At 36.1% G+C, this 23,476-nt stretch overlaps 3 protein-coding genes across 12 annotated transcripts; 1 reads left to right on the top strand and 2 right to left on the bottom strand.

Moving 5' to 3' along the window:
* Positions 1–3,773: 3,773 nt before the first annotated feature.
* On the bottom strand, positions 3,774–15,473 carry LOC129577181 (transcription factor SPT20 homolog). 8 transcript variants are annotated; one of them, XM_055463783.1, is made up of 18 exons: positions 15,153–15,473; positions 11,599–11,729; positions 11,395–11,477; positions 11,174–11,338; positions 10,973–11,111; positions 10,650–10,778; positions 10,056–10,229; positions 8,616–9,899; positions 8,351–8,510; positions 8,142–8,233; positions 7,811–7,934; positions 7,522–7,718; positions 6,793–7,220; positions 6,300–6,624; positions 6,080–6,170; positions 5,787–5,882; positions 5,415–5,678; positions 3,774–4,731 (listed from the first exon to the last, which is right to left on the bottom strand). In XM_055463783.1, exons 2-18 carry the CDS (start codon positions 11,632–11,634, stop codon positions 4,604–4,606), a joined length of 3,915 nt encoding a protein of 1,304 aa, XP_055319758.1. In that variant the 5' UTR covers positions 11,635–11,729; positions 15,153–15,473; the 3' UTR covers positions 3,774–4,603. The 8 variants fall into 8 exon arrangements, with proteins under 8 accessions (XP_055319758.1, XP_055319763.1, XP_055319757.1 ...); XM_055463788.1 differs by having other exon boundaries at positions 8,142–8,230; positions 15,153–15,454; XM_055463782.1 differs by having other exon boundaries at positions 13,575–15,182.
* On the top strand, positions 15,018–18,609 carry LOC129577182 (FGFR1 oncogene partner 2 homolog). Of its 2 annotated transcripts, XM_055463790.1 has the most exons (4): positions 15,018–15,350; positions 15,496–17,187; positions 17,319–17,576; positions 17,715–18,609. In XM_055463790.1, exons 2-4 carry the CDS (start codon positions 17,050–17,052, stop codon positions 18,018–18,020), a joined length of 702 nt encoding a protein of 233 aa, XP_055319765.1. In that variant the 5' UTR covers positions 15,018–15,350; positions 15,496–17,049; the 3' UTR covers positions 18,021–18,609. The 2 variants fall into 2 exon arrangements, with proteins under 2 accessions (XP_055319765.1, XP_055319766.1); XM_055463791.1 differs by lacking the exon at positions 15,018–15,350 and having other exon boundaries at positions 15,674–17,157.
* Positions 18,610–19,502: 893 nt separating this feature from the next.
* LOC129577184 (signal peptidase complex subunit 3) lies at positions 19,503–21,526 on the bottom strand. 2 transcript variants are annotated; one of them, XM_055463792.1, is made up of 4 exons: positions 21,175–21,526; positions 20,752–20,965; positions 20,410–20,676; positions 19,503–20,302 (listed from the first exon to the last, which is right to left on the bottom strand). In XM_055463792.1, the coding sequence occupies exons 2-4, from the start codon at positions 20,892–20,894 to the stop codon at positions 20,173–20,175; spliced, it is 540 nt and encodes a 179-aa protein (XP_055319767.1). In that variant the 5' UTR covers positions 20,895–20,965; positions 21,175–21,526; the 3' UTR covers positions 19,503–20,172. The 2 variants fall into 2 exon arrangements, with proteins under 2 accessions (XP_055319767.1, XP_055319768.1); XM_055463793.1 differs by having other exon boundaries at positions 21,333–21,526.
* Positions 21,527–23,476: the final 1,950 nt, after the last annotated feature.

Here is a 23,476-nt window from a genome sequence, read left to right as displayed (position 1 = left end):
AAATTTCAAGTGAAAATGTTCAAAAAGCGTAGAAACAAACGTTTCATAGGGGTGTCCAAACTTATGGCCTGTGGTGTACCTTACTCGCATTACACTACACACATTGGCCGAAGAAGGGCTACAAGCACAATTTTTACGATCGATATAAAAATACTCCAAAATCGGAATGTGAAAATTTTAAAATAAAATTGGACCCTAAGTGCATTTCAAACATGGCTATATCAATAAAGAAATACAAGAAAGAGTGTAACGTACGGACGATGCTGATACCAGGCCAGTATTCTACTCTTATCATAAAATAAAACAAAATATGGTTTGGCGTCAGGCTAAAGTCATGTGGAAATTGCTGTTCACGACCCTTTGTATCGCTGTTTGCGATCTCACATCACCTTACCCCATGTCGGTAGAATTTGTGTGCGAAATAATCATATGAACTATGTCTGATTGAATGCGGTGACCCTTTTAATGTCATGTAACGTTGTAGTTGCAACACTTGAAATTGGTCGTGCCGTGTTTTAAACTTGATGATGACAATTTTTTCACTCTTATGTTTTAGGCATTTTGCATGCAAAAAGTCGAAATAACTGTGATTTTCTTTTCTAAATTGGATTTATGAATGAAAAAGTGATTTTGTATAAAATTGGATGAACAATAAATATATAAGAACCGTGCGAGAAGATATTAGTATGTATCACCAACCAGAGGGCGAAACAGAAAACATTCAATTTAGTACATCTGTCAAAAAGGACGAAAAGGTTTGAAATTCTTTCAACATCTGGAAGTTTCATAAACAAAATCTCCGGTTGATCTAATTGATATCGCCATTTTGCATTACTTTTGAAAAGATAAGTACATATGTTTAATTATAACCTTTGAAGTGGAAGGCGGAAGATCGCAACTTACGTCAATTGCAATTAGCACACAAACAGGGGGTTTTCAGATAAATAAGTATGAACACTAGCGTCGTAGTTTGCCAATAATTTATCATTACGTAGCAAACCACAGGACTATCCAATGTAAAGCTGACACTGTATATATGCCCCCCACTGTATGCCCGCAGCACATAAAATCCAACAGGTGGTCAATTGAACAATTATTGGAACTGTCCACTTGGAACAATTCATTTAAGGTGTTTGATTTTCGATTTTCACACATGCACATATAATGCACGATTATAAAGCAACATATGTCTCAAATTGAAGGAGCTCATCAATTTTTATTATGTTCACTCAATTCATCGTCTCTTAAATTGATCGCATCTAAATATATCGCAAAACGAAATGTTGCAGATGGTACAAAAATTTTCGTGAGAGCAAATAGCACACTTCGATACATAGTTGGCTAATAAGGCAAAGTAAAACACTATTGTGCGTAGCTGGTGTGCCCACTGCCGAGTCAATATTCTATTTTGTATGCGTAACTTGTGATGAATTCTCAGCCACTCTATAATTAAAATGAACAAGAACATACCAATTTTTTATTCCCAAATTATAGACTCTAATCAGTTACATCCAAATGCAGCTGGCTTTGGGATTTTGATGAATATGTAGTACTGGCTGCTTGAGTTGTTTAGCTTCTAGTTTTTTTTCTCCATTCAGGGTTTCAGCTTTGAATTTTTTTTTATTCCAGTACTGTTTTTGGAGCAGGAATGTTTTCAACTTTCTGGGTTTTCCTAAGGCTTTTTTGGCCGATTTTCAGAATTAAAGAATCTTTCTATTTAAACTCAAATTATGTATTTGATTGAACTTCAATGGGTGCCTATTTTCAGGAGTAAATGAGATACCATCTAAAAATCGTGTAATACATTTTGAAAAGAAATTTTATTTCGATATTTTTTCTATTTCAGTGAAAACCTTTGATCAGGTTTCAAACACCGCACAACGGTTCTTTGCCTTTGAATCGGTTGCTTCCGCCATTTTATCTATGGAATTCAATCAAAAGGCAAAGAGTTTACAACGAAAGTGAAAATATTATTATGACAATGATCCAATGTAAAATGTAAATGAGAAATATTAGGTCGATTTTCAATGTGAACCGCTAAAAACACCATTTCAAATTCAATGATATCAATAGTTGGTTGCTTAAAATTAATCGATTGCATTGAATTTCAATTCGGTTTGCATATGCCAACTTGATTTGAATTTTTCATTTTTGCAATCGTATATGAATTTTTTAGGTAGTTATCTGTGGATGTGATACGCAACGGTTTGCTTCTAACATCTTATATGATATATATATAAGTTATGTATAAACATATGAACGTATGGACCATACATACCTGTAAATTTGCTCTCTTTTCGTTGTCAACGATAGATTTTTAGACGACATTTTCTTACTTTTGATCATTTTCGAGAAATTAATGATCAATTAGTGAGAAAAAATTCTTTACATGGAGTAACTTGTTTCCTTCGAAAATCATAAATAGTGCATTAGTCAAATATGTTTCATATTGTTAAGAATTTCCCCTGTTTTCATTTCAGTTCGACTCTAAGTACTAGCTTTTTTCAATCTAACTCCCTGCAACTTCTTTGATCGGAAAAGAAAAAAAACATAGAAAGTGATCACAAATGCAATTAGCTTCATCATGCATTTTTTCCTTTCTGAAACTACTATTTACCGAGATCAGTTCGAGTCATTCGCAAAGATTTTGAGCAATCATTTTTAATCTTCTATTCGCGTGTAAATTTATAATACTTTCATAATAAATAAAATTTTCCTGAATGCATTGAACTCATTAGCCATGTGTGCAAGTCAATTTGTCTTCTGATTTGTCTTGTCTCATTAGATTTTCTTTTTTGCTTCTGCGCTCATTATGTGACATTAGAAGAATATCATCTAATCTTACTATTTGTCAAACAATTTTTTATGAATTTTAATTGGATTATGCTTGGAATTTAACATGAAAATGAAGATTTATCTAATCAGAATATTTGATGACCCTGTGATGGAATAAATGATGTTAGCTGTTGCTGTAGCTATTTGATACAGAATGTTCGTACTTACCATTTATATCCATGAAATGCTCAGACAAAAATGATCAATAACCGAAAAAAGTACAATAAAATCAAGCTCAGTATTTGGTTGTTGTTGTTGTTGTTTTTTTCTCAATGTATTTGTTCATTTTGTACAATTTATTCCTTTTTTTTCATTGGAAGTGATCGGGGCGGTTGGATTTGGTCAGATGCAGTCGTCGAAGCTGAATATTTAATGATTGTTCATCTGACAAAACCAAACCATCCGGCTCACTTTTTTTCATCCTCTTTAGGTTGAATCATTGCCTTAATGCTTTTTCTTATATGTTCATTATCAGTTATCGATTTAAAAATGAATTTAATCTATAATGTAAGTAATAATAATATAGAATATTGTTTGTTTGTGTGTCTGTCGGTTCGCGGTTAAATTTGCTCATTTTCTTTCATACTTTCCTTTCATTCAATTTTAAATTACGCACGACATCTGTTTGTTTGCTTTCCTACTTTCGATCCGAAAGTAACTTAAAATTGTTAATCATTTGTTGTTTGTTAAATTAAATTAAATTAATTTCAGTATGTTCAAGTCCTTGCGTTGCTGTGTTGCTAGCCGGAATCGTATTATTAGTTCATTTTCTGCTTTATGATTTTGTTTCATCTATATCACTTCAATAAAATTCGGGCGCTTTTGAACTCACATCTATTTTGCTCTTCACTAAGGTGTATTTCGTGTGTTTTTTTTTCTCTTTCGCTTCGAATATTCTATTTTTTGCTCACATCAAATTCAATTCGAATTGTAACAAATTTATTATTCTAATTCATTTATTTATTTAATTTCTTTTTCCATCTTTTTCTTGTATATACACATGTTTGCTTGTATTAACGGCATTTTAGTTATATGCTGATACTGATACAACATCAAATTTATTTGATTTTCGTTCTTTTTTCCCTTTTCGTTTAACTTGTGTTTTGTTATCGAAATGAAGAACGGGCTGAATATAATCACAAGGTGAGTGAGTAAACGGTATGATTTTTCTTTTAAATTTTATACCCGATACAATTCGGACTGTGTTTGTTTTGTTTTGCATTAATCAGTATACATACATATTCTGTTTTTGTTTCTTTATTGAAAATAAAATTTAAGCGCTTCAATCCGATAAATTAACAAACAGACACTGTTCGTGTTTCGCCCTTGAACAATCGGCTGCATTTATACTGATTGAATACATTCGATTTTAGTGTTGTTTTGTCATTTGTTCATGGCTGTAATGGTTTTCCAGTCGGAATTGCATTCCTTCGAAATGAGTATCATTTGCCACACGTTGAATTGTACGTAGAGAGTAGGCACACTGCGTTAAAGAGATAAAGCAAGCGGTAACGCGCACGCAGCTAGTCGAAATCAGTCAAACGACTTTGAAATCCGAGCGCATAAACACTTGTAATGAACGACATTGCATAAACGCTTCCGCCCCCTTTGCAAGACATTCCATTTTGGCGTGTAGCATTGGCTCAGTGATGCAATCTGGATGTGTTGGAATGAGTGGCGGATATGCCTGCATTTGTTGATGAAGAGGCACCGGCGAATCAACTTCGATCTTGGTTGCCGTTGTCATTCAAATATCCACATGTATCCGCTACTGATGCTGATTCTGATGGTGAAATTGCTGGGTCTGATGGTGTTTCTGCAGTTGCAGCTGTACCAGCATTGGGTTGTTATTAACAGCGCCCAAAGTTGATGCCGTTGCATGCGGTACAGAGGCCACTGTGTATGATTGGAAACACGATCAATGGATTAATCATGATTTGTTTTTCAGTTTGTTTTTGTTTTTATTTCATTATGTGTTGGTGTGTGTGGGTGTGTGTTTTTATGTCAATTGTGTGATCTGATTGATTCAGTTGTTCTATTGTTTTTTTTTCTATTTTTTTTATTAATGACTATATACAATAAGGAAGGGTGTTAACAAAAGAATGTGATAGTACCCAAGTTATCATCGATCATTTCACATCGATAGCACGTAGTCTCTTTTGATGCCAGTTTGATTATGGTACAAAATAAATGTTTGTGTATCGGTATGTATATGTGTGTGTTTTTTTTTTTATTTCAATTTCTATCGACTACAAAATTCCATTTTCTTCAGCTCAATTCATAGCATTGAGAAAATTTTTGGACGTTTTGGCTTTTAAATCATTTTATGGTTTTTTTTTGTTCGATTTACAATCTTCGCTTCTGATTTGCTTTTCAATATCCACATGCTATCGATTGATGACATTTTGTTAATGCTTGTTAATGGTGTAATTTATTTTTGTTTTTTATCGCATTGAAATTGCGATTCATTGCCATAGCGCGCATTTGCGTTTAGCATATTTTGGCAGTGTATAATTCAATTTAGATTAGATTGGTCAATAATTTTTTTTTTTTTTTCAAAAAAAATCATTTGTTTTTACTTGTGATTGGGGTGGTAATTTTCATTTGGGCTGTATTTGGTGCGACCGCTATATTTCGTTGTGATGTAATCAAACCACGTGCGGCCAGTTGCTTTGCATTTATCGTTGATGTTGCGATCGTTGGTACACTTCTTGGCCGCTGTTGTTGCATATGCGGATGCGTTTGTTGCGGTTGATTCGTTTGCGTTGCGCCTAAATTTACATTGACATTACGTAATTGCTGCGGACTCAAATTCTTAACATTGGACGCGGCTACGAGTTGGGCTATGAATCACAGAAGAGAGACAAACACAAATTATGTATGACAAAATGATTGAGGAAATTGACGGAATTTACACGCGGCAATTGAGAGAGATGAATTTGACTATATACCTATTGGCAGTGAAAGTACGGATCCTTGTCCTTGTTGGCTAGCAGTTGTCAAGACGACAGTCTGTGTGGTTTGTCCCAATGAAACTGGCATTGATTCTAATACAACATATTACAAGAATTGATTGAGAAAAAAATCTTGAAACTAAGAGAAAAACCATGTATTCTACAAAGATACAAATTCGATGATAATAATCAAATATAAAACAAATGAATGATGACATTTACTCGCTGATTTCTCGCATGTTGTGTGTAAAATGGAATGAAAAGTTATTTTTACCGCGAACAAAGCTTACCAAGTTGATGTGGACTAGCCGAAGCTACAGTGTTGCCCGTTGCTCCGGTTAGTGACAGTGAAATCGGTTGGGCGAGTCCAGGAATTTGAACCTTGAAATTGGAGAAAGAAAGAGAGAGACAGAAATTGACCATTAATGAATTGATTTATGTTGGAACAAATGGGATATTCATTCTGTTGGGCCAAAAAAAGCCGATTGAAAAACGCATTTTGAATTGTACCTGCACATTTTGTAGGCCCGGAAATGTGGCCATGGCACCTTGGAGGCTGCTGAAATTGATGCCGTGCAGATTGAGAGTGGTCGTTTGGGCGACGGATTGATTGCTTTGATTTTGATTGGTTGCATCGTTGGAAGTGGCGGTGACAATGTTTTGTTTGCGTATTTGAAATGCGGACGTTGAACTGACGGATGATGGTGAATCGACCTGCTGTTGCTGTTGTTGCTGATGCGTTGGACTTGACAATGGTGAAGCGATTGCTGTGACATTGTTTTTCGGTGATGGTGTCATAAACGATGATCCGGACGACAGTGAAGATGGGCCGCACCTAATTTGATTGTTGTGAGTATGTGTGTGTGTTTTTTTTTGTTGGAGGGAGGGGGTATGGTTGCCTTATTAGTTTGATTGTTCATTCTTCTAAAACCGCATACTATTGGAAAAAAAGATTTTGTGCGTACACACACGAGATGCGAAATTACAACACGAAGACACTTACATTGATACTTCAAGGAAGCTTTTGTCAGCGCTTGGAACACGTTCGATGGAACCGGAGCTGCATTCATTGCTGATGATCGATGTGGTTGGTGATGCCGAACCGATGAACGGAAATCCGGGTGTTATTGAAAAATTACCTAAATTGGACGATGATGCACTTGATGCATTTGAATCACTGCCCGGCGACGGTGCTGCTAACGAATCTCGGCGAATTTTATTGTTGTTATTCATCAACAATTGTTGTTGCGGTTGTGCGGATACTTGTTGCACTTGATGCGATTTCAATTGGGCAAAATTAAAAGTCGATGGATTTATGGGTGAACTGGACATTAGTGCTGGTGGTGAAGCTAATTGACTAGCTAATGCAGACATTGTTACACGAACATTCGCTTGTTGATCCTGATTCAATAGCACTGTTTGTGTTTGCGCCTGTTTACAAGAAAAATACAGTAAACGCACATTTTCATCTTTAGACTAAATAGAGTAGATCACTGATTTCATATTCATTTGTTTTCTGAGTCTGTGTTTTTTTTTAGTGTGAGGAAGAGGAGGTAAATACAAAACTTGGCTTTTCTCTATAATAAATATATTCACTTTATGGCCTGTTTTGAAAAGAAACGCACATTAGTTTCAATGGAACAAAAGAAAGATATACACAAACGACAACAGAAATTATAATAGAAATAATAATAAGCATTCAGTGGTGAAATTGACTTGAATTGATTGGTACCTGTTGCGATTGTTGTAAATTATCCGTATTATTTGTTGTATGCGTTGCGATAAGTCGCTGAATTGGAATGGTTACCGGCGAATTCGATGGTGTATTCAAAGTGTTTACAACGGCCGAACTTGTCATCGCAGCCGGAGCACTATTCAATAGACTTATTATAGCTGCATTACTATTTGATTTATGGGTTGGTGTCGTTCCTGTAAAATACAAATTATTATTAATATTTTCTATGAATTGATGCCATTTTCGTTGTGTGATGTGGTTTCAATTTCGGATGTTCGCCATTTACCTGCTTGATTTTGTAGTGAATGTGTCGGTGATTGGATTATGCTAGTCATCAATGTGTTTATATCATTTGAACTACCAGACGCAGTAGTTAAGGTTTGTGGAGCTGTTTTATTAGATATCTGCGCCTATCAAAAGATTAATTCATTATTATTTTCATTTTCTCATTTCAGCCATTTCATCAGCAATGCCATGGTTTTTTTTTGTCTTCGTTATTTGCCAAAGGATCAATTAATCCTTCAACAAACTCTTCAGAAAGCGCTCATTCGATCTGAACTTTTCAAAGCTGAGCCGAAAAGAGGGAAGAAAAGTGAAGTTAAAACGTGATTGCTTACCAATAATGGTAGATTGTTCGTTACGATTCCTTGCTGCGAAGGTGAATTGGTTTGATTCTGCGCCTGCTGTGATGTAATCGTGGCAACACCTACTGGAAATATGAAGAGAGAAAAAATGTCATGAATAATCACATTATGAGGAAGCATAATACGTCCGAATTGGAGTTGAAGCCATTTTAATATGAAAAAAACAACAACAAAATGCTTACGAGAAATATTGCCACTGGATTGCTCTTGTACAACAACAACTGAGCCATTTGCAATTTTCAGGTGTGTTGGTTGATTTTGCGATGATCCTGGTAGTCCCGGTACCTCAGAGGCAACAGGAATGCCATGTGTTGTTGTGGGTGATTTCAATGTGATTGCGACCTAAAATTGTGTGTAATGTTAGCATAATGTCCAGCAAATGAATGCAGCCAGAACAGATTTTGGGCGCATGAATATGAAATCAACTGAACGTATGTATATGTGTACCTTTTGTTGGCTGTTGATTTGCGATTGTGGTGCTGTGGTCTGCGGTTGACTTTGTGAATTGGTTGTACTAGTTTGCTGTTGTTGTTGTTGCGACGACGATGAGGCCACCGCCGCTAACGATGGTTGTTGTTGTGTTGGTGGCTGTTGTCCCTTCTGTTGCGTTGGTAGCGGCAGACTTTCTACCATGCCTGTAGTATAAGAAACCTTTGGCGCGTGTCCAGGAACAATGTGTGTAATTTTGACTGATTTGCGTCCTTCTTCGGTGAAAATCTCCGTAAATTGCTGTATGTATCGGTTGGCATGGGCGCGGGTGCCGAGTGAAAATTGGCACGCTTCGCCGTTGCGTGAATTCTTTTGATAGTCGCGATCAACGTATAATTCGCCCAAATATTCGGAATTGGTTGGCCTTTGATAGATCGATAATTTAATGTGGTACACCCGATTGTGGCCACGATCCGTTTCCAAAATATACTCCTCGATAAGTATTGGCATACAGTCTTTTGTCTCTCTGGGTTTGTCATAAGCTCTAGCCAGCTGTTCGACATTCACGCTGGATGGAGGCTTCAGTGTGGTTGGTAAGTCAAGATTTGGTGTGCGTATTGGTTTCATAACGTCTGAAGCTTTACGTGGTATTTTCCACGTCGAACCGATCGAACTATCAAACGATTGGGATAGCAAATGACGGGGTCGTTGCCTTGCCCGGAACAAATAATCGCTTAGATCCAGACCCTGCGTATGCGTAAATTGATCCGTTTTTCGTTTACGATTGATGGCCACCTGAGAGAATTTCCGCATTTGACGTCGTATCGCAAATGTGTTCCACATTTGACGTTTGTGTTGACTGTAAAATGCTTTTCGTGCCACTTTCGGGCTTGGATCCAAGCATAGTGGTGCGGCCGTTGCCAATACCATATTACTTTCCAGTGCAACACGATCTTCGTGCGTAAAATCCTCTTCATTTGAAAGCACTTTGACATCAGCCAGAAGCGTTTGTGTGGTGGGTTTTAATAGAACATAATAATTATCACAGCATGCAGATATTGGAAACGATTGACGATAATCACGCACTTCAACAATTACACAGCCCGAATAGAATGCGTTTGGTGCATATGACAGTAGCAGTTTCATATACAGAATCGGCAATTCTTCGTTATTCACCGATTCCAAGAGATCGCCGTTCTCGTATGGCCAACGAACCGTTTCCAATAAATGTTCCTCTTTCTCTTGCCGAACACAATTCACACTATTCAATTCGGTAGCACCACATAATTGACTCTTCGTTAACTAAAAATGAGAAATCCCGATTAGGAAACAGAAAGAGAGAGAGAGGCAAGAAGGAAGAAAAATCATCAATTATTGATCATGTCCACGTTTAAAGTAGTCATTAAATGTAATCGTAGTTTCTTTGAATCTCCCACAAGATTCGATGCATTTACTTACACTCCGATTGAATATACTATGTAGTCCATCGTATTTTTTGTTTTGTGGCAGATATTCTTGCCGAAATGCTAGCGAATATCCTTTGTTACCGGGATACAAATTTAATATGACAGTGTTAAGGTTTTCTCTTGCTACCAGCGTTTCCAAGACGAATGATCGACTTTTTAATTTAATCTACAAGAAAAAGAAGGAGAAACAACACGAGAATGATATCAAATGAAAATGTGTCACGAACAATCGATAAAAACCGAAATGTTTGCATAAAACAAGGCACATTCGCCCATGATCTTGTTTGCAATTCATTCGATTTCTTCATATTCAATGAACATCAAGAATGAAGTTACAAACAGAAAACAAATTAAAAATACGAATCTTGTTGAATCAGGTGATTGCAATCGAAAATATTGTCGAATCGTTCATTTCAGTATGAAATTTGCACTTTGACAAACGTCAATTGCATAATCCATCCTTTCTAGTGATGTGAATGAGTTGAAATCAAGTCAATGAATAGCTCAATCTGGTTCTGATTCCATTCAACACATTTCTTCAGCTTAATTAGCCGTAAACTATTAAAATATTCCAATGATCACTCACCCTATTGTCTACCTGCGTATCCTGAATATCTTTAAGATATAAATATACATACAATTCCCTAAGTTTTTCGTGAATATCAAAAAATGAAGAATCTGATGTGCTCCCGGACATCGATGTGTTTGACGGAGACTGCAAATTAAACAGGCATAAGCAATTAGAATGATATATGATAGTAAATGTACGTTTTATGGAAAATATTGCGATAAATTATTAGGAAAATGATCATCATGGGCTCTCTCTCTCTCTCTCATCGATTGAATTTTATCCAATGACGACAATCAAATTCTTGTAATAGACTGTGCTGGCTAAGCAGAGGTAAGTACCTGTTTTTCCGACGTCAAATTTGTAATACCATCGGTACCGTTCCCTCCAACACCACCACCTCCTCCTCCTCCTCCATCGTGTGTCGAAGACGATGCTGTTGATGGTGATGTTTGCTTTGAAGCCGACAATCGATCAGTACTGTGAAACAAAAAATCATCCATTTAGCAAATATTGCTGGCATGGGCCGCCAAAATTCTTACCTATTGTTATTGGTTCGGCTATGCGATGTGATTGTAGCCGCTGAAGTAGAATGTGTCGTCATCGTTGAATTCGATTCGTTTGATGAAGAATTATGTACATTTTGCACATGTTGAATACTATTAAATGTCGGATGACGGTTTTGGTGTTGTGTATTTGATGGTAATCTGAAAATGAAATAAATATTGCTCACATATGAATTATTAAGATAATCAGCACTTACCGTGTGGTTAATGTCGTAGTGGTTTCGGTCGCAGTGCTTGTACGATGTCCTTTTATTTTGTTAAGTGCATCGTTTAACTTAAACTGAAATGTCGAATTGGAATAGAGAAAGAAATGATATGTCAATAATAAACGTGATTGGGAAAAAGGCAAATTTCAACCAACTAAGATAAAGAGATAGGGATGAAGAAAATCAAACACCTACATCTGATTCCTGACATGACAATTCCAAACTTTGCATCGTGATAAAACAGAAAAGAGCAACACCAATTGTGTTATTTTGGTCGTCATTCAAATTCAAAATCCCAGCTCACTTTGGCCAGGACCCGAATTCACCTGCAGAAAAAAAAAAACAATGTGCCATTTGATTAGTTTATTGCACAAAAAAAATTGTAAATAGAAAAACCGAAAAAAGGACACAATAGAAAGTGTATGTTCTTATCACATACGATACGTGATAAGGAACTAGACCACACAGTTTAGACAAATGATATTTGGTGCAACAGTCGAATCGATGCGAATGAAATGACCTAGAAATTGTTGCAATGGAATTTTCGATCATCCCTTTTAAAGCCGCCAGCATCTAGGTTTGTATCGTCGTTTCAAGAACAAAATGATCTGTTTTTTGTTTCAATCCAAAACGTTTCATCAAATCACTAATTTTTTTTTTCGTCTCAAAAAATATGTTCCTCTCGAAATCAGCATTGAACTGATGGCATAGCAATAATCCATTTTCAGAACTGTTCACAATCAACATTGGTGCTCCAAATGTCAATGTTTGTCAATACCAATCGAAAAAAGCCTAGATCGTTTTTATATCATCTTGGGCCATTTTGTGGCGGCCGTTTGCTGACTACTTTGACTTTCATGGAAATTCAAGTGCCACTGAACGCCACAATTTCAGGGAAACAAACACCACAATCATCTATGTTGATTGTTCACACTGGAGAATTTGATGTTTATTCTTTGAAATTTGGAAAAATAACAGAAGCATAAAAATCCACACCGAGACGGTCAGTCTCATCATTCTGCATGCATAACACCAATTGCATATCTATCAAAAATTGGTTAAAAATTTATCGCACGGTTCGTTCATATTAAACCCACATTTTCGTTTCAATGGCATTTTTTCTGTTCGTTCTCAATGAATCGCCGTTTCGAAACATCGCGGATTTGCTAATGAGAAATTTGTTTTATGTTGTGTTTGCCATCACTCATTTCTCTGTTGTTCGACATCAAAGTGAGAAGAAGAAAAAAGTTCAAATTCTTTAGCACGCACCTCTACAAAAATCACCACATAATTTCCTTTTGTCTGTGCTTGTCGAGTACTGTTCTTATTTCGACGATAAATTCGTCGATTGTGTATACGCCTCGCCAAGTGTTTTTGTGTTTGATTTGTTAATTTTTTCTTCGGTGGTTTCTTTTAATCGAACATTTGGTTGCACTTGATTTTAATGAATTGTTTCGTTCTTTTCTTTTTAATTAGAGTATGGAGGTTTTTTTTACCGAAAAAAAGATTATACAAAAAAAAGTTTTTCGCTCGCGCGTACTACAAACACACGTATTTGGATGATTTTTTTGTTGTTGTTGATGTAGTTGTATTTGAGCGACTTATACTGTCAATGCTCATGAACATATACGCACTCACACACAAACATGCACACAAACACATTCAAACACACATATACACACGCAACATACATGCACTGTTAGCTTACTGTGGCAGCGTGTTGTTGCCAGTTTGATTACATTTTTGCATACGAGAAAATTTCCCTGCAATTTCTCCTGTCAAATATATTCTGTTTTTTCCTCTGTTTTAAAAACCGAACGAAGAATGAAACAAAAACCGTCGAAACGTTCGTTTTATGTGTGAATAAAAAACCACCAACGAACAGGTTAATCTCTGATTGACGGATGAGAGTAGGTTCCCAATGTGGTCCACCTCAAAAGCTCAATTGATTTGGCGGCGTTTTCATTTGTTATTGATTCGATCAACTTGAACCACAAATTCGCATTTGATTGCATCAAATGTCACGTAATTTCCACACACTTGCACCAAATTTCACCGTGTAGCACACCAGAGAAAAGCAACCAAAACAAAAATCAACAACGTTTTTCCCGAAGTGGAAAGACAAAAAAAAAATAACTGAATTTTAGAATTATGAATGTGATAATATGCACCTCAAAACAAATGTCATAGGGAAGGCCATGTACACAAATGTGTGCTCGCACCAATACGCATACACCGTATCTTCGTTATTATTTTTTTTGCTTGCTTTCTTGCTGTTGCTGCTGCTGCTGCTGCTTCTTTGCTTTGCTTCTTCTCTCAGCTCAGTTTTCACTGTTGTTGCTATTTATTCCACTTCTATGTTTTTCTTTTACTTTCTGATTGCTCTATCTCGTTTGCTCACGAAGTGGCGCTCTCTCTAGTTTTGCCTATTCCTCTCTGTTCTTGTCCTTGTCTTGCGTGTACATAGAATATGTGTGTGTGTTTTTTTTTCCCTCGAAGAGAGCTTGTGTGTCGCTTTTTTCGGTTCAAATAGTTGCACGTACGTGAAAATATGATCAAAAGGCAGAGCGAAGAAACGACGGCGATGTCCAATGGCGATGAGTAATGGTGTTGTGTGTAGTATGTGTATATATAGCGAGCAAACGAATGAACGAACTAAACGAGATCAGAGCCACAAAATCATCTACACATCGATGTGTGTTTGCTGTTGTGTGTTTTATTTTTTCACTTGCTTGCTTCTATGATACATACATGTATATATTTATTTTCAATGCTCCGAAAAATAGCGATACAAACGAGAGCAATAACAACAATGCGCGTTTCAACCGAATCAATCAACACCAAAATCACATCACATCAAATTTACACCGAATACCAATTTTTCACACACGAATGCGTTTCCGCGTAAAATATTCTTGCACTCTAGCGCAATGTCTTTGATTTTGATTCTATCTTTTGGCTGTTGTTGTTGTTGTTGTTGTTGTTGTTGTTGTTGTTATTATTATTTTGTTTCACTGTTTCTATCTCTGTTTTGTTTCTCTCTTTGCTTTCCTTGTTTATCTCACTCTCTTTCTCTGGTCTCTTGCTTTGTTTTTGCAACTGATCAATTCACATCAAGTCGAATTTTGGCGACTGATGAATGATGATGCGAACAATTAGAGCTCTTTGACACACAAAAACAAAAAACCAAACTCAACTTCGTGACTATCGTCCGGTCGAAAATAAAATCGCACTTTGTTCTTTTCTTCGCAAATTTTTATTATGTTCTATGGAAAATGTTCGATTTCTAATAAAATGTACGATTGTTCACCGAATTCTATCGCAAAATTCTATTTTTCGTCGCGTTTTTTAAATAATATTCCTTTTTATTGTATTATTTACTGTCGTCTATATGAAATCGTACCAGTCTAAAAAAAACACATACTAGTGACACCGCATGCGAATGAGAGAGCGAATTGAGGCGAAAATCCATGCACAAATACAAATGCATGGACCATTTGAAAGTGATCCGAGCACTTCAACACAACACTATTTATTGTTTCAAACATGACATATCGATAATGCAGTGAATTGTGGTGGCATTGAATGCTCGTCGCTATTTCGATCCGGATTCCAAACGGTGGAAGTGATCACCCGATACCGGTCGTTATACCCTTATATATTAGAATAAATCGAATAAATTTCTAACAGGAGTTCATCTTTTAAGCCCACCCTTATTCTAGACGTACACGTTTTATTTTCATACGAACCTGTGGCTGAAACAGGCTGAAGGAAATTGATTCAACATATTATTTGATGTCAATTGTTTTTAATTTAAAGTTGTATCATTTTCAGTGATGTATTGTGCTTCTGCTCTTATATTCAAACGAGGCCAAAAAAAATCATCGAATTTGTATGGAATTTTTCGTAAATAGCTTTAACAATTTAAGAATGGCCTATATGCAAAGGTAATTTATTTTTGGTTCTGATTTGGACTTTTTGTTCAATATTTTGGATTTTAACTGAATATTGTCCTTTTTGAATTGGTCTGTGTCAAACCACAAAACAACACGTTGATCTTGTTTTGTGACAACCTATATGAAATCGTACCAGTTTGAAAGAAGCACACATACAATTGACATCGCATGCGAGAGCGAATTGAGAGGCGAATATCCATGCACAAATACACATGCACTGTCACAATCATTGAAAGTTTCAATTTGATACTGATCCAGTGCTAATCAACACAACACTTTTTATTTATTTCAATGTGACGTATCGATAATGCAGTGAACTGTGTGCTTTTGCAGTTCACATCGATTGCATTGAATATATAAAATGCTGGAATATAAGTCGTTCGAATGAAACAATTGTCGTCTACAAAAATCCGGCCGTGTGCGATAAAATTCACCATAAAAATGATTCAGTCATAAGCGTTTGAATGAATTTATTGGATTTACAGGGCAATATTAGTCAGAAGTTTGTTTCCGAATCAATGCGCCAGATCAAATTCGTGGATGGCATATGCAACGGTAATATTTTGACACAAGTAAATCTATCGACGAACAATTTTTTTTAACTGTATTGCCGATAGTCGAGTAAGAGAAAAAATGGAAAAGAAACGGGCAAAAAATATCCCATTGTCCAACATAAACTGATCCAATTCCATATGAGAATGAACCGAAAGTTCTCATTTTGACATTTTACCAATGATTTCGATTGCTACATGGTGTGAATACATGAAAACAAATTCAGTGAATGTAGCGAGAGCAAAAAAAACACACCGCAACTACACCAACACATTAGCAAATTCATCGTTCGCACACTCCATAACACGGAAACCATCGCACTAGATACCAAGTAACGTGAAGAAAAAGGAGAGGTGCACATACAAAAGCGTAAATTTATTTTCAGTTCGAAAACAACACACGAATGAAGAAGAAACAACACAGTAAAAAAAAACTTTATTGCAAGACAACTGAGTTAAAAAAGGGCACAACAACAGTCATCATCAACATAGTTGAAACGAAAAGGTTTCAAAGTGTGGTGGCAATTTCCACGACATTGTGCAAAAGAGGACAAGAAACGAGCAAACGAAAGAGAAAATAAACATTACCAACCCAATTGCGTGGTGTATGTGTGTTAATTTGTTTCTGTTGGTTTATATTTAAGCACAATTTAGAATATTGATTTCGAAGTTGGAGCAACGAATTAAAAATTTACGGTCTATTTTGTGCGTTTGATATGAAATTGATTGGATTTGCCATTGAAAGTGCAGCGCCATACAAAAACATTGCACCGTTTCAGCTGATTCCCACCACGCATTCTGTGTGTTTGTTCGGTGTTTTTTTGTCCAAGCAAAAAAGGAATAGAAAAAACTAGCAACCAATCGGCCGTTTGTTGTTGTTGGTATTTGTTGCAATACTTCGGTGTTGTACTTGGATTGCATTTACGTCAAAGCAAACCAGCAATTGGTTTATAAATCAGAGTCAATAAACGCTAAAACAAGAAAAGGGATCGCATACAAACCAGTTCAATTGCACGGTTGTTGTCGTTTTCTTCGCTTCGATTCTTCGATATACGAATTGCTACTGGGCCTGACAAAGTGTGGTTGATGCGCGTTACTTTGTATGCTGTGTGCATTCGTTGTAAATACATTAGAGGAAAATGTCATCGTCATCACTTGAATCGATTATTGTGAATGCCAAACGATTGGCACAGCGATTGAAAAGTCGCGAAGCTGATGCTGATCGCATTTTGGCCGAAGCTGAAGAGGTGAACAATCAATTGGAAACCATGCGACAGGTGAGAGAGGCCAATTTCGCTGAAAACTCATCTCTCGTTTTAACCAAATATCAAAAATTACGTTTTTTTTCTCGTGTGTGTATTTACTAATTTTATTTTGGGCGGCAATTATTCATCTTTGGCTGTTTCAGTTTAAAGACGATTTGGATCTATTGAATAGCATAGCTCGTGATAAATCCAATGCTCAGATGATACATCAAATCAACCAGGAAAATCCACAGCTACGTGAAATGCACACGGAAAATATGCGGTTGCGAGTGTCACTGGAAGATCATCAACGTGCATTGGAACATATTATGTCAAAGTATCGTGAGCATACACAGTTAGCCTTGAACAATACCAAACTCAATTTTCAAGAATTATTCAAAGATGAAACGGAAAAGAGCTTGGTGAGTGATAGCAACAACGACAGTTGTTTCTCTGTTTGTGACATAATCTCTCGTGAATCACATTATGTTCTTAAACGTTGACATTCCCTTCATATTGGTCGAATTGTTTTAATTTCGGATTGTTCATTCAATTTACAGATAATCCAGCGACAAGAGGAAAAAATCCAAGAAATGATTGCGATTATGCAGAAGGCGGCAACGCTTGATGACAGTGATTTTGAGCAGAATTTGAAGAAAGACCGCGAAAATATCAGCCGATTGATAGTTGAGAATCAGGGGCTGCGCGAACTGTTGCAAATTTCACAAAAATACGGCACGGGAACGTTGAGCAATAACAATGCGGAGGCCGGAGCCGAGACCGAGGCCGATGCCAATGTCACGGTCCAGGAAACGAATAAAATCAGCGTGGAAACGCAAACCGATTCGAATGCCAATCAATGTTGAACACACAATTTGTCATCTGTGCAGCTAAACATGTTTAGGGACAAATAAAAAAAAATCCAGAAAGTAAAATGCATTTCGATCATGATAATGATGGAGCTAACGGCAACTGACTCACAAAAACACACTCACACACAAACCTACAACTCAACTCATCGTGTCAGTGTGGACCGTTAGTTGGCATTTCATTTCAAATGGCATCGAACTAAATCTGCAAAACCTTCCTTGTAATCTGTATTATAAAACAACAAACAAAACAGTTTAAATATTTCAAAAAAAAAAACAATCAAACAACAACAGTTAATTATTATTAAAGAAATGATAAATGCGAATGACGATTTCAGTAAGTGTTGGTTGAAACTCCTCCGAATTTATATTTTAATGTCAAAATAAAAAGAAAAGAAAACGAAGAGAATAATTGTACATGTGACATAAGAGTATAGATTCCCTCGCACCAACCACACTGATTAATAGCCTCACACAAATCTATGACAAATGTAGAATCTAGTGGCAGACAAATGAGCAAACATTGAATTTTTTTTTTTTTGCATGACAACTATGACGTTTGATATGAAGATGAATTAAACAAAAACATACTCTGACACACAATGATTGATTGTATGTTTAAGAGTAAAATGGATCAATAAAGAAAATGAACAAGTTAATGAATGAATTGGTCTTGGAAAAAACTTTTGGTCATTACTTTTGTTTTACTTTGTAGGAAGCTAATAAATAGACGTTTTATTGTTTGTAGTTGAATACGCCGAGCCCTTGCACATGGAATGAGACCATTTCCCAAATCGCAAGCCACTATGAGTTACGCAAGTTACTATGACTTTTACTGGGAAACAGCATACTTAACTGAATAGAAAACTGAGAAATGGTGTAACTAATGTTCAAATATCGGCAATTATAAGCCACTAGATGATGCAAATGAACTGAAAATCATTTGCACGCTTGAAAAATTAACAAATTTTCGTTGAGTGCTGCAAAATATGGTACATTTCTCTAGCTATCATAAATTCAATTCCATTTTCGTATAAATTTAACAATACCGTTTCTTCTTAGATATGAAATTGAACCAGGGCTGGAATTCTAAGAATTCCACCGAAATCGTTCGGAATTATTTTTTTCGTACATAAGACCATATTGGAGTGAAAGAGAGAGATTCCACTATTTTTCAGCTTCCCACCGGAATTATTCCGATAACTCAAGGAAGAGTGGATTGCAACTCAAGGAACAGTGGATTGTGTGAGAAATAATTCCGGTGGGAAGCTGAAAAATAATAAATAGTGGAATCTCTCTCTTTCACTTCAATATGGTCTTATGTACGAAAAAAATAATGCCGAACGATTTTGGTGGAATGACTTAGAATACCGGCACAGCTCTTTTCTTATTTCGCATCGTATCGAAATAAAAACTTCGTTCTTTTTTCAATCTTTCTCCAATCATGGTGGAAAAGAATAGGTGAGAAAACAGCAACACTTATGTTTCAATTGATTTTTATTTGCGCTCTTCATTTCTTCTTCAATTTTCTCTCACAACTAAACAAATGTAAATTAAATACATTAATTCTATCAGAATTTCTTGATTTTTTTCTTTTCGATTTGAAAACATTATCTATTTGTCGGAACCAGTGATTTGAAAGAGGATTGAGCTTCGCGACTTTTTTTTTCTTGCTTCTTTTTAAACATACGACAATTCACAGACATCATAAGAGAGTGCAAAGTATTGTTTTTTTTTCTTTCATTTAATTATCGGATTTAATATGGATGTTGTAATTTGAAGTTGTGTACAAAAATGCTTTATATTTTTATTCTCGAAATGATTTTTCTACATTGCGTGTGTTTCGTTTTTTTCCCTTTATATTTTACAGTTTTGGAGCAATTGGCTTAAGCATCTCAATGAAGAAAAAAAAAATTAATAAAGACGAAAAAATCGTGTGACAGCCGACTAAATGGCCATTAATGGCTCGTTCGATCAAATCTGAATGGGCGTTAAAAATACAATCCTAATATGTTTTGTGTGTTGTTGCTGTTGTTGTTTTTTTTTCTGTTAAAAATTTAACATACTATTTATATTAAGAAATAGAAAAACGAAGTCGGAACTGTTTTGGTGTGTATTGAAAAAGTGTTGGTTGACAAGACGAACAAAATTACAGCGGAGCCGATTGGTAGGTGTCGGGGAATTTGAATGAATGTGAACCGGTTCCAACGATGCTTGGCAGTAGACCGGCATTTGGTACAATGTTCCAGGACAATGTGAGCGTCACATTTTTGTGACCTCTGTAAAAATGAACGAAAACCAAATAATCATGATTAGAAAAGAAAAATTAATTTAATCAACCCAACATCAATTGAATTATGAAAAATATTAAAACTCATTTGCTTACTTCAAGCCATTGCCATCGTCCCAGAAATAGTATTTCGTATTGAGATTTTGATAATCGAGCTGCGCATTTTCGCCACGTAATAGAATTTTATCCCAGAGCACCACTTGATTCAGTTCATTGTCTTTTGTTTTGTATTCGGCGGTTAGGTACAAAAATAATTCCTTAACATTCCAATTGAATAGGCTGGTTAAATCAGCTTTCAAGTCAAATGTTAGGAAACCCAAGTCTTTCTTCTCACGCGATGCACCGTAATCAGGTACGTTTTTCCTATAAAAAAAAAACCAAATTCGCAATCAATTATTCACTTATTCAGGATTATATTAAGAGAAAGAGTGCACTCACACCAGCACTTTCACTGTGTTGATATCTACAGATGTGTGGTAGTCCAGGAACACGGTGGATAAGAAGCAGCAGAATGTTAAACAGGCCAACACGCTCAGTGAGTATGCAAATAGTGCATTTCCTCGTGATATAAGTGTATGCATGATGCGATTTGGCTAATATTGTGTTTCCCTTAAATGCTACCGATGCAAATGACGTGTTTCGTTGGTGAATCCTGCACTCAAGGCAACAGCACACACAGAGAGAAAAAGCAGAAGAATGAACAGAAAAATATGTTAATCAAAGAAAATTCAGACCGGTCGATCACACAAAATACAGTGTACACGTTGGAGTGAAAATGAATGGTGGATTTCTAACTGTCCAATACATTTGTATCAAAATAAGAAAAAAAAACCATTCATTTGCGTTCGTCCGAATACTCACAACTTTGCTTTCAGCAATCAAATAAAAAAAAAACGAAAAAGAAATGGATTTCAATTCAGAATCACAATTTTTTGCGTTTGGTGACAACGTCAACTCAACATTTGCCACTGATGCTACTACTATTAATGCGTTGGTTCAGTGTCTATTCTATTATTTACCACAATATTTTTCTCGTTTTATCACACGAAGGAAAAAAAACACACAAATTCGTTCGGTATGTTGGAGTTTTGAAGTCTGCTGCAGGGTCTTTTCAATGTTTTTGTATTGGCTACTGTGTGTCGATGCGTGTATTCAAGCATTTGCCGACACGTCAATGGTTTGCCCATTTACTATCTCCACAAAATCAGCAGCCAACAAAATGCCAGTGTGTGTATGTATGTTGACATTTCATGGTTCAATTCGATTGGTTTGACAGTTCATTTTGCCCTAATGCACATGCAAGTGCCATTATCGATATTTTGTGCCATTTTTCTAAATTTTTTGTCAATTTTTGAATCACAATGTTCACTTTAATACGAAAAGTACGTCACTAATTCAGAACTGTGCAATTTTCCATTCGAACAATTATTTCAAAATGTTCCTTCACTATTTCCGTCAAATATCACTGCTGCCATCTGTCAACGTACGCCCCTCACTAAACTCAAAGCTTCGCAATGAATTTCGAATGCGGCAAAAGTCTCATCAGCTTTATAAATGATCGGTTAAAATTCATAAATCTCCACTTCATTGTACGGCGATTTTAATGCGTTTTTGTTTCAGTCAAATCGAACCTTTTCGATGCCGTTCAATTCGCAATGAGATTATTAATTCATCAATACTATAAGTAGCTAAATGAAAGCAATTTTATTGGTAGCCTCTCTGGTTTTGCGTTGCTATATTGTGGTATGGTGTTGGGTGAGGAGATGAAACTAAATGAGGAACTACGCGTTTGTTGTCATCGCAACCGTTAATTATTTCCACAAGAGCATTAATTTTCCAGCTCTCGGGCCAAAAATTATTCAGCATGAACGTTGTAATTACATGCAATTATGATCATCGCTGGTCGAATATAATCGCACATCCAGGCAACACATTATATCCGATATATCCGTATATCCGTATATCGATAGGAATGGCTAGCAATTTTATTTATAATTGCGACGACGGCAACGACGATGCAAATATTTGGATATTGTATTGGGCTGTGTTGTTGCTTGAAGCGCAAAATGCGCTTGAGACTGACGATTTATCAGGAATTGGACATTTAAAGTGGTTTTAAATATGTTATTTTTGTTTGCTGGATTCTGTCTCTCACTTTCTCTCTCTGTGCGCACAAATAGTATGATGGTTACGTTAAATTTTCGAGTAATTGCTAATTGGGCAATAATTTCATGTAATATGGATGTGGGATTAACACCGATGTTATCTTGAAAATATGAGAGTGCATTTGTAAACTTCATTGAACATAAATCCCGATTGCTATCGAGCCAGCCAAAGTGGTATATTACACTATTTCGTATTAAATTGGCGCGAAGTTTACATGTTTCATGTTCATTGACACACCTGAATTATTGAATTGAATGGAATGGATCATGGTGAATATTCCACATTGAAACGTGCCAAACGAATTGATCCCGGATTAAGCAGATGGATGCACAACTCCAGTGCAATTAGTGTTGCATATTGAATTTCTTGGTATTGAATGCGTGCGACGGTCATCGATGACAATTCGGTAAAAAATGTTATTTGAATGAGAGACGATATGATTGGAATAGGAAAACTCGAAGCTTTCGATAAAATGTACTGGAATCGAATGAATATTGAGAGAGAGTTGAACCGAGACCATCATTACAAAATCAATGAGATGCCAAAAAGCACTAATGGCATTTAAACGCTTATTGTTGGCATTGTAACCATTATATCGGTTTCGTGGAAGGAATTTCCCCCCCCCCCCCCATCATTCTATACATTAATCCTATAAGTGCCGTTCTATTTGCTATAGAATAATGGTTTGATGGTTTTGGATGCAAAATTCAATGTGACGGTTTCATCGATGTATGCATATATTCTGAAGCCGTTGGATATCCATAACTAAATCATACGATAAAACGAAATCAAATGAATTTAACATTCAAGCTGATTGATTTATGCTGCAACATTGAATATATTCAATCAGGCCAACCAAAAAGTGGATCATATTGAATGATTTTTGTCTGCTACTTTGAGCTTGTGTTTACAGTGAAGCGGATGTTTGTTCTCACTCAATTTCTCTCTCTCTCTCATTTTCAATCATGATCGCACTCTATGCATTTAAGACAAGCCA

The sequence above is a fragment of the Sitodiplosis mosellana genome, unplaced genomic scaffold, assembly GCF_009176505.1.
Source record: "Sitodiplosis mosellana isolate CC-2019 unplaced genomic scaffold, AAFC_SMos_1.0 Smas_scaffold_6197, whole genome shotgun sequence".
NCBI lineage: Eukaryota > Metazoa > Arthropoda > Insecta > Diptera > Cecidomyiidae > Sitodiplosis > Sitodiplosis mosellana.
This window is presented reverse-complemented; position numbering and strand designations above follow the sequence as displayed.